The 22,308-nt window shown below is 38.7% G+C and overlaps 1 protein-coding gene across 8 annotated transcripts in view; it reads left to right on the top strand.

The window, feature by feature from the left end:
• Positions 1-22,006, top strand: part of LOC142396380 (poly(rC)-binding protein 3) — a 98,112-nt gene extending 76,106 nt beyond the window's left edge. For 4 of the 8 annotated variants that reach the window (XM_075479039.1, XM_075479038.1, XM_075479037.1 and 1 more), the window contains 6 exons: positions 1,969-2,043; positions 10,303-10,344; positions 11,273-11,351; positions 15,099-15,151; positions 15,637-15,806; positions 16,693-22,006. In XM_075479039.1, the coding sequence (XP_075335154.1) occupies positions 1,969-2,043; positions 10,303-10,344; positions 11,273-11,351; positions 15,099-15,151; positions 15,637-15,806; positions 16,693-16,747 (474 nt within the window). In that variant the 3' untranslated portion in view covers positions 16,748-22,006. Of the gene's footprint in view, positions 1-1,968; positions 2,044-2,229; positions 2,829-10,302; positions 10,345-11,272; positions 11,352-15,098; positions 15,152-15,636; positions 15,807-16,692 lie in introns of those variants that run through there. The other 4 variants (XM_075479042.1, XM_075479040.1, XM_075479041.1 and 1 more) reach the window with 4 other exon arrangements.
• The last annotated feature ends 302 nt before the right edge of the window (positions 22,007-22,308 follow it).

Here is a 22,308-nt window from a genome sequence, read left to right as displayed (position 1 = left end):
GTGCTGACGACTACACCACCATGCAGCCCATGTTTTAAACCAAAGGGGAGAAATACATATACAAATGCCACTTTAATTGTTTTAATAATCACAGAGTATTTAAAAAAAAAAAAAAACATTTTATAAACTTTTGCTTCACGAAAATTTAGTAACATATACATTGAGATTATGAGTTGTAAGGCAATAAAATATGAAAAATGCTTGTGGAAGTGGGGAAATACTTTTTCAAGGCACTAGAAATATTTAGACACCAGCAGCACCTGACAATAGTTGTCTGTGAATGTCAAGTAATAGGCTGGCTGACACTGAGAGAGCAATTTGCATCTATGTACTTTCCATAATATTGCCATTATATTGGGAAGTAAGACATTAGTAGTAAAATCATCTCAGTGCAACTTAGAGAAAGAAATCATTTATGTAAATCTTACTGTCTACAACATAAATATGACAGCTACTACTGTATAAAAGGCACTTTGTACCTGGATTTTTAAAATGCACCTAAGCATCTATAGAGAAAATTTGATTAAGTCCTTTCCATCGTCTCTAATAGCCTTGTTGCTGCAGCACAGCATGAATCAATCTTTCAGTCTTATTATTGTAATTTTGTAAAGTGGACCTCTGCTGTCTTCCATTGAAACCACCTCGCTGCAGGCCAAAGATCCAGTGTATTTGCAAGAAAAACAGAAAAAAACAGAAAAAAAAATCTTCACGTTTCTGTGAAATATTCAGACCACACTTGAAAGGGGTTTGTATTTTTCTTATTTCCATGAATAGAGTCTGCTATTACCTTTTATTATGGCTCTTTTGGTGTTCATGAACAAGATATTCAGCACGTCACAGTGAGACCTATTTACTTCATTGCAATTTTCTGCTGTTACTGTGATGAAGCTTGATACAGTATGAATGAAAATTGCCATGTGAATCAAAAATGTTTTTTCCTGTATTTACTCTGAGAACTCCTGAATAATCATAGGTTTTATTGTATCCAAATAACAACAATAACAATATATACTGAATTATTTGAAATAGTCTAACTTTCATAAAATTCATTGATTCGCTCTTTTCCTGAAATGTAGCCTAGATTAACCCAGCAAATCATCAGTATAAATATTTGACACAAGGAAAATCTCAATTCAGTTTGTGAAATATTTTGAGATGAAATGGGTCAGATTTAAATCAGAACACATATGGGTTGGACTATTGTTTCTTTACAAATACTGAACTAGGGGAAAACAGGATGTTGAGAACACAGGGCCATGGATAAATAACACCACAAAAACATACTGTTGAGCATTTCATAGAACCTTTTGCACATTTTTAGCAAAACAAAATTAAATTTTAGCTTATCTAAGTAAATGTATTTCTAAATTTCATGGAGACATACAAGTGTAATAGCTAATGGTTTTCTCATCTAGGTCCTTGCACTGAAGGTGCTGCTCAGTGAATTAAGTTTCCCTACTTAAAGAGCTGGGATAATTGATACTAGTTCTTTCAAGGTTAACATGCTAAATTAAGGTTATTCACTACTCACTATAGCTTTACATACCGTTACCCATGAAGTTAGAATGAAATATCTTTTACCTCTTCTCATGAAATGATTGTGACAATGTGTTTTATTTTTGATAGATAAAGTTTAACCTGGGTGACTTGGACTCAGTATGTAATCATTGCACCTGATCAAAGGTGATTACTGATGTGTATAGATATGAAGAAAAAGAAGAATGTGTCTGACAACAAAATTATTCCAACACCATGGGCAACAGTGTAATTCGTGAAAACAGTTAAGAGTGATATTTTATTCTAATCAAGAGTAGCTGCTGATGTGTTAACTTTGGACAGAGCTAGTTAAACTAACTGTTTTTCTCTCATCCCAAGTTTTTATATTATGCTAAATTAACACATTTTATATACTTGAGAATTTTAAACATGAATTGTTAAAGGGCTTTATCTCTTTCTTGTTTCTTCTAGTCCCCACCAAAAGGTGCCACTATTCCTTATCGCCCAAAGCCCGCCTCCACCCCAGTCATTTTTTCTGGTGGCCAGGTAAGCGCTGAGCTAGCTTTAGCTCATTAGTTTGTGCCTACAGCCAAGTTGAACCTTTTATTGCAGCATGAGCCACTGTCTGCAGCTAAAAGCTTTTTTACTTCCTAATGCAGATTTGTACACACTTCAACTATGTCTCCCTAAAACAATATCTCCATACAAGTGCATTGTTTTTTCCAACTGTAGGAGCGCCAAATTTCGTGGGGGACATCCGAAATTTTCACTCATCTACGACACAAGGGCAACCAACTCATTTCAATAACAATCAAAGCAGTCAACTGGGAGAAGTGCAAACTATCACAGAGTTGCAAACATTTGCATTTTGAGAGCACTCCAAAAATGTTCCTAACTTTAGTTGGTATTCTGTGTAAATTGTAAATAAAAACTGAATACATTGATTTGCAAACCTCATAAACCAATATTTTATTCACAGTAGGACACAGGAAATGTATAAAATGTGGTAATGCAGTATTCAAGTAGTGAGGGCCTTGGGGGAATATGTTGTAGTTACCTCTAACCTAAATATGTTTGCAAATTTTACAATTATGGAGTTTAGACATTCTACATTGGATATTCCTTTAACATTCTCATGTACACACAACAGAACATTGTTTGTTTAGTGAATCCATTTTTCAAAGCCAAATCAAAAGTCTGCATTATGTATATCTACAAAACAAGGTATTAAGTGGGTTTCTCCCCAACTCCAGAGGGAATTTTCTTTCTTCTGCATTTATCATGTTTTGCACTGACTGGATCGTAAAGGATGTGTTGCAAAGCAGCTTATTATATAAATAATATCATGAATAATACATTTTATTTATAGGCACCTTTCAGGACTCTTAAGGTCACTGTACAAAGACTTTAAATTGCATTCTATTTAGTCCGATCTCCATGAAAAGTAGGCAGGCATATGCCAGAACAAGAGAACGTGATTAGGTTGTTTACATATAAAGTCTACATAATGCAACTTGAAAAGGAATACTCAACTAAGCTCAAATTGAATATTGCTGACACTATAAATGGCCTTATTTGGGTTGAAATGATCATGCTATTTACATGGCGGTACCTTATTCGGTATTCATTGGGATGAAATCAGAATATTGCTAATGTAGCAAATTACTTGATTTGATAGCAGGATTTCAGCTCGCTTCTCCACACTGCAAAAACTGACCAGCAGCAATTTGAGGAAAGTGCCAAAGAGCTTGAACTGGCCTCTAAAATCCAGAGATCCCAAATTGAGCCAGCGTTTCATGGATGCACTGAAAGAGGCTTAGTCCACAAAAGCCTTATCCCTTTACTCACAGGATCCAATGCCAGCATGCTGGTCGCAGACACTGCAACACATCCCTACAGGTCCCTTCAAGTCATTGCCCTGACAACTAGAGCTGTTTTGGTGACATAAGTGGGACCTAAAAATCACAAGTTCAACACTATACACCTTTGCCAAGACCAAATTATATAAAAAAAAAAAAAGAAATAAAAAAAAAAAAAAAAAAGAAATCCTGATATTTGGATCAACTTAAACAGGTAATTACTTCTGGTCAATGTGAAAAATCTTCATGCGATTCTATTTTTTTTTTTTTTTTTTAATTAAAAAAACTAACTACAGCACCACGTTGGTGTAGGTATTTAACAAGAGTATTCTGAGATAAGCTTACCTGCCAAAGTTGAATTTAAATAAAATCATGGATCCCAATATGGATCTGGATCAAAATTATTCATTACTATCCATTATTCTTTAGTAACTCTGCTAACAAACACTCACAAACTTTACCACCCATGCATTTAAATAAACTGCTCAAAAAACAAAAGGAACACTAAAATAACATTTCCTAGATCTCAATTAATTAAATATTCCAATTAAAAATCATTATTCATTACATAGTGGAATGCGTTGAGAACAAAGTAACATAAAAATGATCAATGTAAATGAAAATTATTATCTCATGGAGGTCTTGATTTAGAATCATACTCAAAATAGAAGTGGAAAATCCCATTACAAGCTGATCCAACTTCAGTGGAAATTCCTCAAGACAAGTCAAAATGAGGCTCAGTAGTGTGTGTGGCCTCCATGTGCCTGTATGACATCCCTACAATGCCTGGGCATGCTCCTGATGAGGCGATGGCTGTTCTCCTGAGAAACCTCCTCCCAGACCTGGATTAAAGCATCAGTCAACTCCTGGACAGCCTGTGGTGCAACGTGGCGTTGATGGATGGAACGAGACATGATATCCCAGATGTGCTCGATTGGATTCAGGTCTGGGGAACGGACAGGCCTGTCCACAGCATCAATGCCTTCATCATCCAGGAACTACTGCCACACTTCAGCCACACGAGGCCTAGCGTTGCCATGCAGCAGAAGGAACCCAAGGGCCCCCTGCACATCTCCTGGGGTCCGTTTCACAAAAGCAGGTTCAACAAACTCTGAGTCTATTCCTGACCTCTGAGTTGATCTACTCTGAAATAGAAAACTCTGAGTTTTTGGTTCCAGAAACGCTGATTTGAGTGAGTTTAATCAACTCTGAGTAGTTTCACCTTGAGTTTTGCGTGTGCGCCACAACTTTAAAAAGCCAGCATCAATGGAGCCCCGATTCGACGAGTCACCATGGCAACGGGGAAGAGGAGGGGCTACGTTTTTCAACAACCTCGAATTGTAAATCTTAATACGCTCATAATGCGAGTTTCAACACGTTTTTAGAAATAAGTGCACCGCTGCAGCAGCAAAAGTGTAAGTTTAAATGTAGTCCTTTGCAATCACAATAATATTACAGGGGAAAACTGCTTGAATGGTAGCCCATTCATTTAGGTGCAATCTCGCGGGGGAGAAGCGCACTTGGCAGCAGCTTAAGATGAAATATAAAAACATTGTTCAAACAAGTGAGACCTCGGCATGGAGGTACCTCATTTTGATCATGTTTTACACTGTAAAATAAATATTAAGTGGCTATTTGACTGTGCAGTTATTTTATCCCCAACATAATGCTGTTTTCTCACACATAAACTATGTCTTCTCATCTATATCATGTTCTGTTAAATAATTAAGCCTATTTAAACTAACACAGACTTCTACTGAGCCAACAGAAAGAAGGCAGATGCCCGTAAAACGGGTGGTGGCCACCACCTCTAACGGGAGGGCAGTGGCTGAGGGAATCCCTAGAGGGAGTCCACCCCCAAGACACAAGTGTCTTTATAAAATATAATAGGCCTATATATGCCTATTCATACAAATATTTAATTGTCTTTTATGTATTTTTTTTTCTTTTGTCCCAACAAAATTCTGATGGCGCCGCTCAAAAAGATAATTGTCTGTAAATGCAAAAACATCTCTGATAACCATCTCCCGACGAATATTTAATTCTCTGCGCAGTAATGCTGCACCTTCATCCACGGGATCGTTGTCAAAACGACATGCCATGTTTGTGAAAAGAGTCACCTCCTCCTGTGCCTAATGGACTTCTAGAAGTAGAAGAATTCGCTCTGACTGAATGAATGAGGAAATCAAATGGCGTGTGTGGCTGAAAGAGGGCGGAGACAGAGAGAAACTCGAGGTTTCTTGAATAAAACCTGGTCCCGACCAGGTTAGGTTCAGAGAGTCTGTTACTACGGTAACTGACCGAGAGGTTAAGTTACCTCTCTTTGTGAAACAGGCTAGAGTTACCCCTCTTTCTCGGGGTTGAGTTACCTCCCTTTGTGAAACGGAAAACTCAGAGTTTCACTAAACCTGCTTCGTGAAACAGACCTCTGGTGTACTGGCCTGTCTCCTGGTATCTCCTCCATGCTTTGGACACTGTGCTGAGACACAGCAAACCTTCTTGCCACAGCTCGCTTTGATGTTCCATCCTGGATGAGCTGCACTACCTGAGCAACTACTGTGGGTTGTAGACACTGCCTCATGCTACCTCTAGGGATGAGAGGACTGACAAAATGCAAAAGTGAAAATCCAAAACATCTGCCAGAAAGGGTGAGAACAGAGAAATGGTCTGTGGTCACCACCTGGAGAACCACTCCTTTATAGGGGTTGTCTTGCTAATTGCCTCTCATTTCCACCTGTTGTCTGTTCCATTTGCACAACAGCAGGTGAAATTGATTCACAATCAGTGTTGCTTCCTAACTGGACAGGTTGATTTCACAGAAGTGTGATTGACTTGGATTGACTTTCATTGTGTTGTACAGGTGTTCCCTTTAATTTTTTGAGCAGTGTATTCACCAAACAAAAGATATCAATTTGAAAAACACGGCACGTAACATCTTGTAAAAACTCCAATCTAAAAGCTTATCTTTTGTATGACAATAATACACCGTAGACATGATCTATAACAGGGACAACACAACTGATACCTTTAGACAAAATAGTACACAAGCCTAAGACTGGTTTGAAGTGGAAACACACACACACACACACACACACACACACACACACACACACACACACACACACACACACACACACAGTGTGTGGACAGATGAACACCAGGGGGGTATTCCAGAAAGGAGGTTCAACAAACTCTGAGTTGACTTACTCTGAGATGGGAAATTCTGAGTATCCTGTTCCAGAACACCTGATCTGTATTAGTTCAATCAACTTTGAGTATGTTCACCCTGAGTTAAAAGGCCTACAGAAAGGTGATTTTTTTTTGCACAAAACTGAAATAGCAGATCGATTCCTTATATACCATGGAATTTTTTTATGATTTTAAAATAATTTTAGGCCCCTGGAGAGTCCTGATTAGGCCCAATAAACTATCACCACATTTGACTCGAATTTGGCAAACCGGAAGTAGCAGACGACAGGTGCGTGACGTCACGAGTGCCAGCTGCTGGAACAACTCCCCAACAATCAACAGCAGTTTGCCAGACCTGGACAGCTTCTTCACGGCAAATTTCGATCCGAATATTGTTGATGACAGTGAAGAAGACAATGAAGAGCCTGAAGAAGAAACCGAGGAGGGATTGGGGCTAGAACCATACAGGTTCGAGCCAGTCATTGCCAGTGACACTGGGTCGGAGTCCGAGTCCGAGAGCAGTGGGGACGATGATGGTGATTTTGGTCGTCTTCAGAATGCCGATTGGTGAGCATACACTGTGTTTGGTCTAGGCCACGAGTCACAAAAGCAGCGTGTAATTGTGCAGCTATTTCCACCGCTGTATACACAGCTGGACTGTTTGGCACCAAAGCAGGAGGAACAAAAAAAGGTCACCGGTAATAAAACATAACAGTCCATTAGGCTGCAACAAAGAGACAGAATCCCATAATGCCCTCCTCTCCATCTCTGATAGATAACACCACTGTTGCTATATTTGCACAGTGGTAGAACGTAACGGAGTATTTTTACTTCGTTACTGTACTTAAGTAAATTTTTCCGTATTTGTACTTTACTTGAGTAAAAATAATTATGCATACTTTCGACTTTTACTCCATTACATTTTGCAGCTATTATCTATACTTTCTACTCCACTACATTTCTACAATATGTGTTGTTACTCGTTACATTTTATAAATGCAGTTTCGCCATAACGTTGCCTACACAAAAATATGTTTAAACCAATCAGGTGGCTCTGTCAGCTTCAATGTTGCTTATAGTTTTTACTAACAGTGACTTCTGTAGAGGCTTAAGTATTACCAGTAGCTATAGCTGCATTCTTCATTAAAATGGCCTAGACATTGAAAGACAACCAATAGCGCGAGTACTTTTACTTTTAATACTTAAAGTAAATTTAAAAGTCAGTACTTATGACTTTTACTTAAGTAGGATTTTTAATGCAGTACTTCTACTTTTACTTAAGTATATATTTTGCTGGGTATTTATACTTTTACTTAAGTACTACACTTCAGTACTTCCTCCACCACTGGGGCACTGAAACCTTGACCAAACACAAGTATACTCCCACTCACTTTCGGGCTTGGAAGTTCCCCATGTGTGCCGCGGGACGCCGGGGCTCTTGATGATCACTCTGCCGGCTGATTTCAGGGCAACCATCCCAAGGTGTGTCCGCTCTCCGCCAGGTGGATTCCCCCTGAGTGTCCGCACCGCAGGGAGCTGAACACGGCGGGATGCGCTCTGACTGATTTCACCAGAGAGGAGGCAGGCGAACAGGGAGACACAGACACAAGTTCCGACCGCGGGTCTCTCTGCTTCCTCTGTCCCCGGTGGTGTGAGCTGCTGGTGCTGAGGGCAACACACGCACCAACAGCACTTCGTACATCTACTCGCAATAAAAACTGCACTGAACCCAACGTTTTATTGCCTTCACCACTCAACAAGCATACTACAATAGCGGCAGCCAGGAAAAACCATGGCACTTGTGACGTCCCACGGAAGCCCCGCCCCCAGTCTGGAATTCCAGGAAGGATTTCCAAGCGGCAAATTCAAAATCGCAAATTTCATGCGTTTACGAAATGTTTTGGTGTAGGGTCCAATGATCATTATTGTTCCTCTGTGTATGTATTATCATTATGTATTGGGTGTAGTGTCAGCTTTCTGTAGGCCTTTAATTGGTGCTGGTCCAAGGCCTTATGCTGCCAGCATGTCATCCCTTCTCTCCCTGCCCATTTTCTGTCCTTCTACTATGAGTTTACGTTCAAATTCTGTTGTGAAGGTGCTCGAGTGGCTTTGCCGATTGGCAGAAAATTCTCTTGATGTATATCATGAGTCCTGTATTCTGATCATTACATACTACATGCATGTAATATAATGCTAGTTTTGTAATGGTTCTTTTCCCCATGTGCCAGAGGAAATAATTGTCATTTTACATTTGTAGAAAACAGACATATACTAGGGTTATCACTTTCTTCCAAAAATCAAGTTTGAATGAACTGGAAAATAAGTTACCGTTGTCTTTTATGATAGCTACCACAGATTCATAGGAAATGTTAAATTCATCCAGTGTGCTGCTCATGCTTTCTGAAACATTGACAATCGCATGGCTCTCATCTTCCTCTCATTTAATTAGTACGCAGGACATTACAGTCAAGTTTCCATGAGTCTGAAATGCTGAAGGGCTGCGATTGTCTCATCAGCAATGTCAATCTGTTTGTGGTTAAAGCAACTTTCTTAACCTTTAGTATCACCTTGATGTTGGATTGTCACTCCAGTTCCATCACAAGATCCTAAAACCCCTCTTTCAAAACAACACAAATGGGCTGCACATATTTGCATATAAATCTTAATATATATAAACAAAAATGGCATTTTATACAAGCCTTTGCCAAAGGGTTTGTTGTAGCTGACTGTGCTGATTAGTAGTCAATCAGATGACCTTGAACACACAATGTTGACTTACTTACATGTGTTGTCCCCACTGCTTCACTTGGGTGGCAAGCTAGCAGGTGGGTCCATAGAAATGCTGCCACTGTAGAAAAAGACGTATACCTCTTACAAATGCTCTAAATCACATTGGAACCAGCTGATCCTATGTGCCCTTTACTGGATTACATAGCAAACTAATTGTAATGGTCTGATGCATCTGTCTATACAGTTATATACTATATTCAGTTATACTGAAGCCCTTACAGACTGTCATTTTTAAATTTTGAAGTTTACCCACATTTGAACAGAAGTTCAGACGTAGAAGAAAAGGTGACAGACTTAACATAATCTCAGTATTTCTCAGCCACAGATATCTTTAAACTGATGGTTGACAACCGCAACCACAAATGCATTTTATCAGTATTTCCCAGCTGCGGGCATCCATCAAGGATTCACAAGCATTTGCCTCGTCAAGTAGAAAAAAAATCCATCTGTATTCGGAGCTTCCAAGGGATAGTATTAATCCCACAGGTTGGACTTCTGTTTGACATTTTTATTTTATTACTTCTACTAGGATACAGAGGTTCTATTCCTTTGTATGTCTTGTAAACAACTATGTTAAAATGTTTTACTTATTATCTGGGGAAGTAAAGTAGTAATGCTTTACATTTGCAACAGTGCTGCCTTTTTGAATTTCTATAACTTGGTTGGACAAGGAACCATTGGATCTGGTGTTAATGTACATATCCCATATTGTTTTTGTTACTGCTCTAAATATGGCAGGGATAAGTAGGATTAACTTGATCTTTTGTTGTAATAACCATCAATGTCACTAACACTACTGAGCATCATATATTAGCAATTAGCATTTTCGAATAATTACTTGAGCTATAGTAGATGTGTAAAGATGGTTTGTGTAGAGCTCAGACTTATACAGATAATTCTGAATTTGATTGTTGCTTTTTCTTTTGATACTAAAAGATGTTATTTCTTATATTTTTCTTCTTTCCAGGCTTACACAATTCAGGGACAGTATGCCATACCACACCCAGACGTAAGTTCTTGGTATCTTTTTAATAATCAATAACTTCACCTATCACCCAACAATGCTCATAGCAGACACTGGATTACATACTCACACATGCTCTTTTATCTCATTTAGAGGGAAATCTTACAGTACCTACACTTCCAAATTCCCAGTCTGTCTGTGTTTTCAGAAACCACAAAATACGTCCTGGAGCTAATCATAAATACAAAGACAGTGAGGGTAGTTTTGACGTAGACACCCCTTTATCTAAAAGGCCATATAATCTCCATTAATAATCTGCCTTCATCCGTCCTTGTCGTGAGAGCATCTCAAGAGCTACCTTGTGTCAGATCCACTAATTCAAAGTTGGCTCATGATTGATGCCAGTGGAAGCGGCGGCTGACATTACAATCGCTCACGTACAGGCTTGACACCCTCTTCCACCCTCATTAAAACTCCTCTTAAAGGGAGAAGATGCCTGTAAAACATCCGTCTTAGCTCATTTCTGATGGAAATGGTACACAGCAGGGGAAGGACAACCTGTGACCATGTTCTGGAAAGAGCGGCAGCTCTTTAGAGCCATGTAAACCAAAGGTTCTCTCGGTGTGAGAATTGCCAACTGGAATGGTGTGTGGAAACTGAAGGGCAAACTAAAAAATGTCTTGCATGTAATGTTGGATGTGCTGAACAGCTGATCTTTAGAAAAAAAGAAAAAACTATGTGTAATTTGCAAGAAAACAGAGAAAAGACCAATTATTTAGTAGTTTATGTCTACATGATAGACAATCGTCCTCTCTCTGTATCTCGTTTTCTCTTACTTTTTGTCCTCCACCACCCTCTGTAATGGCCTCCTTCTCCTCACTGTTTCTTCACTCTTGTTTTGTTTGCCTTCATTTGTCGGTGTGACCTGTGTAACAGTAACCTCTTAGTTTTACTTTCCCTCCTAACCCTTCAGCAGTTGACCAAGCTCCACCAGTTGGCTATGCAGCAAACCCCCTTTACCCCTCTCGGACAGACCACCCCTGCTTTCCCTGGTACGTACCCACAAGGCCCTGTAGATACTTCCGTCTCTTTGCATCCAGAGAAACATTTTCTTTCTCTTTTCCTTCCACTCTGTTTTGGCACAGCATGTTTTGGTCCCTGTAGTTTTTATCCTTCTTTGATTTATTTTCTATGTATATCATTTTCCTTTGCCTATGTCTGATATTATGGCAGTAAAAGAAAAAAAATAGACATTAAAGTTCCTTTATCCATCAAAAATTGCATTATCACGTGGCAACATGATATATCATTCACTAACACGTTTTTTAAAGCAGTTTTACTGCTTAAAAGAAGACCTTGAGTGTAGTAGGTTAGCCACAATACTCCTACAACTTTTCCACTGTAAATACAGACATAGTGAAAAAAAAAAAATCAATCAATCAGTTGTGAATAGTACAAAGACAACATATCAAATGTATAAATTGAGAAATTGTATTTGTGGGAAAATGTCCATTTTGAAGTTACACTCAGATACTCTTCAATTGGAAACCACACCTGGCATTATATAAAGGTCAGAGACATGATGGGGTTTAAAAAGAGCCATTCTAAAGTGTTCGCATTTTAAATTAAGAAAAGGAGTTTGAGAATTCCTTCATCTCAACCATATATTTTTAAAAGAGTCAGAGAATCTGCAGAAATCTCCAGGCATGAAACAAAACTGCATTAAAAACAGGTACAGTCACAGCTTGGATTCAGAAACACTTTTGAAATTGAATGATGGCGCACATTTCATTGCTACACCCACAACTGCAAGTCGAAACTCTATTATGACGTCATGGTGTAGTTTAAACCCAACCATGAAACCTAATAAAAACGTTCTAGTGCCTGGCCCTAACCAGGAATTTGTCAAAGCAAACACCAAGTAAAACAAACAAAAAAAAAAAAAAAGGAGAGCAAGGAATTAAAGATGGCATTGGAATGAGTTTGGGTTGTTGATGTTGAAAAAGCAACAAATGCAACCATCAAGACGCATTTTTGTCAGGGAAGACTGCTTATCCAATCAGGGCATAACTAGATCACATTTTGGATGTATTACAAGAGCACAGCTCCATAGTAAAGGCTCTAGCATGGTCACCGCATCTGCTAGCGCGAGCGGTGTTGATGACGTCACGATTTCTTGGCCGCCATGTATAGTGGCGCAAGTCGTTGCGCCAGTAGTTGCAATTTTCTCCGTCACAGGGGTGGCGCTGCTACGTTAAGGTTACTCTACAACCACGAAAGTGGAGAAGAAAACAATGCCGCTGCCAAGAGCAAGAACACTGTAATTAATGATACTGCTGCAGTTTTCGGATCATTTTAATTTTTTAATTCAGTTAATAGAGGTGAAGGTTTGAAGCCCCCGGCATCAACAGAGTCTCTGCCCTCTTCTTTGCCTTCACGTATCTGTCCCGTAGCTTCTTCCACACATTCTTACAGAACTCTCCCTCTTTCCCAAAAGTTCTGCCAATCTCTGTGCACCAGTTTTGGGAGTTTACGTGCTCCCTGTGCTGTTTCACTGCAGTTTCGTACAGCTGCCTGTACAAACGCACCTCCTCACTGAGCCTGGTCTCACATCGGTCCATCCGGTTCGTTGTTCTCGGCGCCGCCAAGTTACAAAAATCGACTGGTGCACGACAACGCGCTGCGCCGTCTTTTCAAGGGAAGCGCCATGCCTGAAACGTCATTTTGACGTCACTGTGCGACACCGCCGTGACAGACGCGGCAACCATGCTAGCGCCTTAAGGGTACAGGTGCTGAACTGGCCTGTCTGCTGTCCAGACCAGCCAACAAAAATACAACAAAAGAGCCTCTGTTCTGCTAAGCAGCTTAAATCTGACATCAAACAAGGTAAATAACTGACAGGTGACAGCAAGGTGACAGCATGTGATATCCTTCGTCCAAGAATTTCACAGGGAGTGTGCACAGAAGAGGTGTGGCAACGCAACGCAAAAACGTTTTTCAAAAAAAGATTAGAACTCTATTATTCAATATGTGGTCTTTGTACTCATTTTAACTGGGTGTTTTGATTTGCATTGATTATGTTTTGTTTACATGGTACACTAATTTTATTTGAAATGTGATATTATAATATGGCCCTGTGATGGACTGGCGACCTGTCCAGGGTGTACCCTGCCTCTCACCCAATGACCGCTGAGATAGGCTCCTGCCCCCCCGCGACCCGACAGTTGGATTAGAAAATGGCAGAACTCGTGTATGTATTTCAAACATTAACGGCCGTCCTCCTCCCACTCTTGGAATAGGGTGAACATGGTATTGGGTAGCTATATATCTATAGGGCAGGGGTCCCCAACCTTTTCAGCACCAAGGACCGGTTTGGTTCTGCAATTTGTTCCCGCGGCCCGGTCGGAGGGGGGGGGGGGGAGATTCTTTTTTTCTTTTTGTACCTTACGTTCAACAGACATTACATTTAGCAGATACTTTTACAAATTAGGATATGATGACAGACAGACAGTCATCATTGAAAAAACTAAATGTGCACAATCGGCCTCCTATAATGCAATCTATGCAGTTTCCAAGTATAGAATCTAGCGAGTGAAATGAAAGAATTCCCGATTTCCATGTCTTTTCAAAAAAATAAATAAATAAATCCGCGACCCGGTGGTTGGGGACCCCTGCTATAGGGTATATATGTAATGTTTATATGAAAAGCAAAATTTTTCAAGTGACAACACAGGCATTAGTCAATCAAATCATGTTTTAATTCAAATTATGTCAAGCTTTATTATAGTGTTTTCATGTTTATATCTTAAAACTGGATGTAGCCACAAGCAGAAGAGACTTGCAGAGAATGGATCTCAGCGTGGACGGGATGAGGCTGTGCACATTTACTGGGCCACTTACCTGTCACTCAAAGCAAGCCACCCCATAATAATACATAATTTTGTATTAATAAAATTAAAATAAAATTCAGTGAGTTATAAAAAATAAATAGTCAAATTCACCTTTGTTCCTGCATAAGTCTACAAGAGATAAAAATTGCTCAACTTGTCAAAAAACAGCCTCGTAGCTGTTAGCCAGCATAGCTTAGTGGTCTGTGAAAACTTTGAACATGCTAAAGTGTGCAAATGTCAGCCTCTTAGTTTCCAACATTTAATTTATTGTGTTAAACTAGGGTTACTATCTTCTGGCTACAAATATGTACCACTTAAGAATAAATGATGTTTTTTTTTTTAATGCAATGGAAAAGTGTTTAATCCCAATTCAGTCCGTCTGTCAGAGGTTTTTATTTGCTCTGACTCCATAGATAAGAACACAAAACCTATGTTCACATTATCATTTACACTGAGGGTGCTGCAGTCAAGGCTGCAAAAGTGGGTACAATTGACTTTTAAATTTATCTAACGTGATGTAAGCTCTGAAACTTACAACCACAACTGAGGGATGAAAGGAATGTTGAAAGGTTCATTTAACATACGTGGAAGACAGCTGGAGGCTTCGTCCCAGTCCTGCTGTATGAGGACTGACGTCTTCAGTCAAAAACAACCACAGCCTGTTGGATACAGTGTAATGCCATCCCTTCATGGTAAACATACTTCAACTGGTAACTCGGTAAAGATTTCATTGGTTTGTTTTAGTGAATTTAATCACATATAGAAATGCACTCAAACATGCGCTATTTGGATTAAAACGGTCCAAGTGTATGTCCTGAAAAAAAGTTCCAACTTTAAAAGGTTGAATGTTAGTTAAAGTGACTTTTGAAATTCAAATACTGTTTCTTAAACTGTTCTTGCCTACCTCAGGTTTGGATGCCAGTCCACCAGCCAGCACCCATGAACTCACCATTCCTAATGACGTGAGTGTCCGAAAACTTACGGAAATATGTCTGAAAAAAATTCAAGAGTTTCAAAATGTGTCTTGATACATTTAGATTTAAAGGACGATTAGACTTTTGAATGGAAATGATCTAGTAATGATAACTTATAATTGGAAGGATGACAGGTTCAATTGTTAATAAAGTGACAAGGCAAGCATTCACAAATAATAGAGGGCACTGACATCTCTGACATGTCTTTTTACACTTATTTAAATAAAGAAATGACTGAAATTACCACAAGCAATCCTGTAAATTTAAGTTCTTGCTATTGGCATAACAGAACACCCCCCATTAGCGAATCTATTGACCACGTCATCATTAATCAAACATGATTTTCTGAATTCAAATTAAACACAGATCATTTCATAACCCATTAAACTTCTCTTTTTACATCAAATACAGCAGGTATTAAGACGACTGGGATTTCTTCCTTCAAGCATAAAGACTTTCATTTTTTTCTGCAGCTAATAGGCTGCATTATTGGACGCCAGGGAACCAAAATAAATGAGATTCGACAGATGTCTGGGGCACAGATCAAAATTGCGAATGCCATGGAGGGTTCGTCAGAGCGCCAGATCACCATCACAGGGACCCCTGCTAACATAAGCCTGGCCCAGTATCTCATCAATGCCAGGTAACCTTTTAATTCTAACAGCTGGGTTCCGATGCAATCTAAAAGATCAAATCACCATCTGAATGGTCATGCTTATAGTGAAGATCCAAGAAAATGGAAATATATCACCAGTTTATTTTTGACATTCATGACGATGCTTTAATGAGTTGCAAAAAAGCACATCGTCTTTCAGATGTTCCTTCAGACAAATAGTTGTTCCTTACTTCCTTTTTACTATTATTTCCACACAAGTGTGGACATCAAAATGGAACATGTTTCTGTTGAAGCACTCTTTTGCGAATTATTGGCTGGTGGGAGTGATGCCAACTACTAAGAAAATAAATTGTGCCTTTGAAGAAAAGCCTGCAGATCAGCAAATTGGTTGATCAATAATTAATCAAATGTTCAGAACCTATTTCCCAGCAGAATTTGGGAAAATTTGTGATATAAATACAGATAAAAAAAAAACCCACTAAAGGTATTCTTAGCAAGCCAACAGTATAGCAGATATTACCATTCTACGTTTTGGTTTGTAATTGTTCCATGTAATGAAGTGAAAAGCTCTCGTTAACTCGTGGAGGAAATATCCTGGCTGGACGGTAAGATACTGTGCATACCAGCAAAACACCTTTTTTTTTATTAAAGCTTTCTCACAGGCCTTCCTTACCGCTTTCCACCTAAAATCTCTAATTCATTATCAACAGTGTAAATGAATGTCAAATCTGCTGTTCCATTGATGTCTATGGGCTCCCTACACCTTAAAGTCAAATGTTATCAGCATTTGCACAGGAGAACCCAAATACTCAACAATCAGGATACTGTGTTCATGACTTCTTTAAGGAAATGTCAGAAACCCTCCCACAGAAAGAAACTAATGCCTACTGCTCTCCCACAATTCCAACGGCAGGTTCAGGGACGTGGCTGGCATGTGGAATGACCCCTCATCCATGACAACATCCTGAAGTTACCCCAAACATATATGTGTTATCCTGTGGGACTTTCCCTTTACTCAGCTGGTTGTGCATATTACTTCAGGTTTAGCCTGTGACAGACCTGTGAGAATATTGGGCTTTGTTGAGCCTAATGTTGCCAGAGTAGGGATAAATCCGTAGTTTGACATTTTGGGAAATATGCTTATTCACCTTTTTTGTAGTTCAGATTAATTAAAGAAAGTCAATACCACCATTTTTTTAAAAATATGAATCTTTTATCTCAGAGATTTATCTTAGCATGTATGTGGTCTTTTCCAAAGGAGACTAAATCCATGCAGCAGTTCACGTCATGCTCCCTAATTGATGCCTAACAACCTCAAAACTCCAGAGAGTCAAGCTTTGGCTGAAATAAAAACAAACAAACAAAAAAAATACCTTTTTGATAACAACAGATTTTTAAAACCGATTATTAGTGATTAAGCAAACAAGTCTCAGCATATTAATAATATTTTAACCAGGAGTGCTGTTTCCTCCTTTTTCCAATAATCATGCCAAATTAAATTAGAAACATACCACCTAACCAAATGGGATTCTTTTGGGACAATTCCATTATGCTAAAGACAGTAGTTGTATGATGCAGATCTGGCCCTTCCGTCAAAGAAGAAAATCATCTGTCAAACTGGGCATTTTAGATGTTGCACTGGTACTAAGGTCCTTTACAGTTTCCACTATATGGTGACAAGGTTCAGAGGGACTTCAAGCAGATATATTACTTCAGACAAGCACTGTGGAGGAGATGTAATGATGGAACAAATCATATCAATCACAAGATTACCATGGCCATGTCACTCTCTACAGAGCCGTAAAGTTTTCATGATGCAAAATTATTTGCATGTGTAGTATAACTGTGATGGTGGGAAAAGAAGATTTTAAAACTGTTTTCGATCGACTGCCAGTTCTCTCCATAGAATTTCAGATCCAGGAGACAACTAAAATAAAACTAAAATAGCAGTCATGGTTCACCTGTTGGCAATTCCAAGATGGCTGCCGAGTGGCAAGACTTGACTGAAAGGACTATGGTGGAGCTAACAGTTACTAACTTCATATTCATTAGAATGGCATGAGAGAAGCACTGATTTTCTCATAATTTAAAAAAAACAAAAACAAATAATTGTATTTTCCAAAAAAAGAAAAAAAGTCAAACTATTCTTTAATTATTTATATAGCATGCTTTTGCTCAGTTCTGTAAGTCCTAATGTGTCATTGTCTGCAAAGAGTAAAATTTAGGAATAAAAAAAGGAAATCAGAAAAGCAAAGAGAAAGAGACAGAACACATGACTGCCATTTCGCAGTGATGTGATCCCTCTGTAAGGGGATACAACAGTTTAAACCCGCCATTCTTTCAGTTCACTGCATGACCTCGTGTGGGGGGTTAGTACTGCATGGTTATGTTGCCTCATCTAAAAATGTTTTATGTGAAAAGGTACAATGAAATGATGGTGCCCAGCATCTGTGAACAACAATGTGCTTGTGGATTCAAGCTGCCATTGTAGAATAACTTTCACTTTTCAGCAGACGTTCCTTTTTCATAGTTGTTTCATTTTCTGTCTGCCACCCTTCAACCCCAACCCCCCGCCCCCACCCCACTCCCACTCCTCCCCTTCTACCCTGACCTGTTTTAGGCTGACGTCTGAAGTCACTGGAATGGGCACACTCTAATTTCTACCCATCTTTCCTCAGTGCATCACATGACCCTTGAGCAAATGGCATTGCACTTACATTATTGATTTCTCCGTTTGACTGTCCTGATATTTAAGTGGCATTAACTTTAATCATTTCTGGTAATGACAGTAAACGTGTGCAATTTCTGCACGGTTACTTGATTCCTCATCTAACTAAAACTGTTGTTTCTGTTTCTGGACACTTTACTTTTTTGACACTCTAGTACCTGTCGTGGCATCTCACACACTGCACTACTTTTTTATGTCATGCTTTAATTTATCACTCAAATATAGTATTTTTTTCAAGATCTCCAAGTAAATGCCAAGTAAACCCACATACAATAACCCACTTCTTGACTAGTTGTGATTTTTTTAACTTATTTAAAAAAAAAACAATTATACACCTTTATCCAATTTATTTCACATTTATTTTGTGATTGATGAATTGAGTGTTCCACTGTGTGCATGTGGAACTTCACCTGTCGGAATGACCTGCATGAGCACAAAGCCTACAGCATTTCGAATTTATTTGAAAATCAGACAGGACTGAATGGTGTACAGGAATTGAATAGATTTGTCACTCTAATTTAAAATGTCTAAGGGTGGAGGCTGATAAACATCCCCGCTAATGCGCAAATATCAGTTTCTCTGAGTTCCATGTGACACCTGACAAAAAGCTGGGATGGAAAAATGAAGTCATGTTGAGTAAATAGGTTGAGTCAAATTTAAATGCATGCAATCAGTAAACCCCAATTTATTCACCAGTACTCCACAACCATGTAATCATGTTATTCATGCTGCAATAGTACCTCTGTATAATAGGCATGAGCCTAATGGAAAAGTCTGCAGTGTTTTTGCACTCCCATGTATCACATCTAAGGATGTCAGGGATTGCCTCGAAGGCTCAAAAGCTCCTGGAATTTCTCATGGTCATCGCATTGTTTTCTTTTTTCGAGCTCCATCCTCACAGACATCGGACACTTTGGTAGCAGACAAGTCATTTCACACACAGAACATGTGGTGTGTTTCCAGTTTGCATCTGTCAGATATAGGCATAAAAACACTGGAAACCTACGTATTAACGTATATATTTATATATAAATCAAATTTCAGTCTTGCTAAAACACATGTACAATGTGTGACACTCTGCATCTGCCATACACTGTAATACAACATCTTGCTGGCTACACCAGGTTTTGTATCTCTTTGAGCCATTGGACAGACATAAGAATTGTGTGTTCTATATAAGGCTGAATGTATTTTTGTGTGTTTTAATGGCTAATGTGTGAATCACATAATGGACTGAAACACCTACAGTGGCTCTTGAAAGTTTAATAACCATGTTTTTCTATATTTTGGCATAAATATCAAATCGAACATCATCAGATTTTCACACAAGGGCTAAAAGTATATTAAGATAAACCAAATAAACACATCAGTCAAAAGTGTTGTATTTGGTTGTTTGTTATGATAAAAATGACCCAATATAACATATCCTTGAGTCGCAAGAGTATGTGAACATTTGTTGCCTGGTGAGACGCTGTCTTGGAGTAATAACTACAACTAAAGATTCAAAGACATTCATTTTATTCTCCTTCAGTCCTTCTTGTGTGCTTGGGTCTGTTGTCTTGCTGTACTACTTAACATTCACTTCACATATAGTGTAATTCAGCCTTCAGTGCTCCATCTTTGATTGCAACTCACCCTGGTCCAGATGTAGCAAAAGAGACCCATGCAATAATGGTACCACTGCCATGTTTCACACATGGAATATGGTTAACAGAAATGCTGTTTTTACGAGCAGTGGCATTCTGTTAGCAGCCCAGTCATCACAACACAGTTGTGCAATTCTATCCAGTTGGTGGACATTAATATACAATGTGAGAGAAGTCTGACTTTTCAGAATTCTCCCTAAGCCCCTTTTTTTCTCTGGTTAACTGAACGCCTTCTCTTGGAGTTATCTTTGTTGGTCTATCACTCCTGCAGAAGGTAACCATAGCCATGATTTTCCTCTGTTTAATGAAATCTGTCTGGCAGTTTTGTTGGTGAGGTCCAAACCCGTTACAGAAGGCTTTTTAACCTTTTCCAACCTGATGAGCACCACTGACTCCTTTTCTGACCCTCTCAGGAATCTCTTTTCGTGACATACTTTGACACATTTTCTGTGAACTCAGATTTGTATAAATCCATGTTCTTCTTTTTCAAATGAACTACTAATCCCAGATGTTCACATACTTTTTCCATACAATTATGAAATAATTCAATTTTTTTCTCAAGAAGTTAGCAATCAAATGTTACATTTTAATTTCAGAACTGGGTTATAATTTCACAAACTTTCAAGTGCTTCTGGGTGTCTTTTTGGTCAGGTACATCAGACCTGAATGATGTATAAAGTAGAATACAGGCAAATATTAATTTAAAGCCTCAGAATGTTAGAAATATAGATTGGGAAGATTACTCAGAATGATGTCAGTTATTTAGAATTTCAATTTATTACACTAAATACAACGTTATATTGATTTCTGATGAGGTTTATTTGTTTTGACACAATAAGTGAATAATAGAGACCAGGAGGATGACATGCCACTCAGCCTACTGAGAAGCTGTGGTGTGCACTTAACCTAACACATGAATCACATATAAGCTGTGATTAGTCAGTAATGTGTTGTTGTAACAAGTCAGATGCACTTATCAATGCATTCATTTATATGACATATTTATCGCATTGATGTAATTCCTGGAACAACCTTGTTGAAAGTAACTACAAAGACATCAGCTTTTGGCAGAAAGGCTGCAGATACACTGCTGCTGACAGTTACATGAAAACAAAGCTATCAAATAGGGACCATTTGTTGACACTGTATCTGGTTTCACTTGGCCACCAGTTTCTTTCAATTCTAAACACAGCAGAGGTCACTAATTTAGGCTATTTATCAAACACACTAGGGCTAAACCACTTGGAACAATGCATGGCCACTCAGAAGTCACTGAGGGTTGTTTTTTTCTCAGCTTCACATTGTGTTGAGGTTTCATGGATGCGGTATTAGATGTCGTGCAAAGAAAAAAAACACCCACCATCTCCAAAATCTGATCATTAAAGTTAATATCATCTGCAAAGTACACAATAGTCATTGTGTTTGTACTGTAGTTTTAAAAGTGTCTGTTGTTTGTGTGTGGACAGGCCAGCCAAGATGCAGTCCCTTCACAGGGCGACCACAACTCATTTTCTATTTGATCACCATACTTCTGTTTACATATTAATTACATTGCCGATGTTGTCATCATCCTACAGTGCTGTGTATGGTGGCTACATCTTGCCGTGTCACTTTTTTTTAATTTGACTGATTTCAGATATTTTTGTTTGTTTCTGTGCTAGAGCAGCAAAAATGAAAGTAAAGTATTAATGAATTATATGATTTATGATGATGTTTGAGGAGAAAGATGTCAGCTCAGTATTAGATTTAATCATTTGCATCATGAAGGTCTGTTGGATTTATTATTTATTGAGGTTCATTCTGCAATGTTTTGTATTGAGGAGATAATAAAGTTTGTGTTTTTTTCTTCCCTTGACTGAAGTTGTGTCTTTATGTGAGTCGTGTATAATTTTTACAAAATCGAGACAATTTTTTTTCCTTTCAAATATCATTCAATGACTACAACTTTGAAGATGCAAAGAGTGTGTGAACCAAACAAGAAATTTGACAAATAATGAAAAAATAATAATTTTTTAGAGTTAATTTATTCCCGGGTCGGAACTGAGATCCTTCCCCAAGTGGAGGAGTTCAAGTATCTCGGGGTCTTGTTCACGAGTGAGGGATGAATGGAGCAGGAGATTGACAGACGGATCGGTGCGGCGTCTGCAGTGATGCG

The sequence above is a fragment of the Odontesthes bonariensis genome, chromosome 12 (assembly GCF_027942865.1).
Source record: "Odontesthes bonariensis isolate fOdoBon6 chromosome 12, fOdoBon6.hap1, whole genome shotgun sequence".
In the NCBI taxonomy this organism is placed as follows: domain Eukaryota; kingdom Metazoa; phylum Chordata; class Actinopteri; order Atheriniformes; family Atherinopsidae; genus Odontesthes; species Odontesthes bonariensis.
The sequence above is the reverse complement of the archived record's forward strand: the minus strand, read 5'-3'. Positions and strand labels throughout refer to the sequence as shown.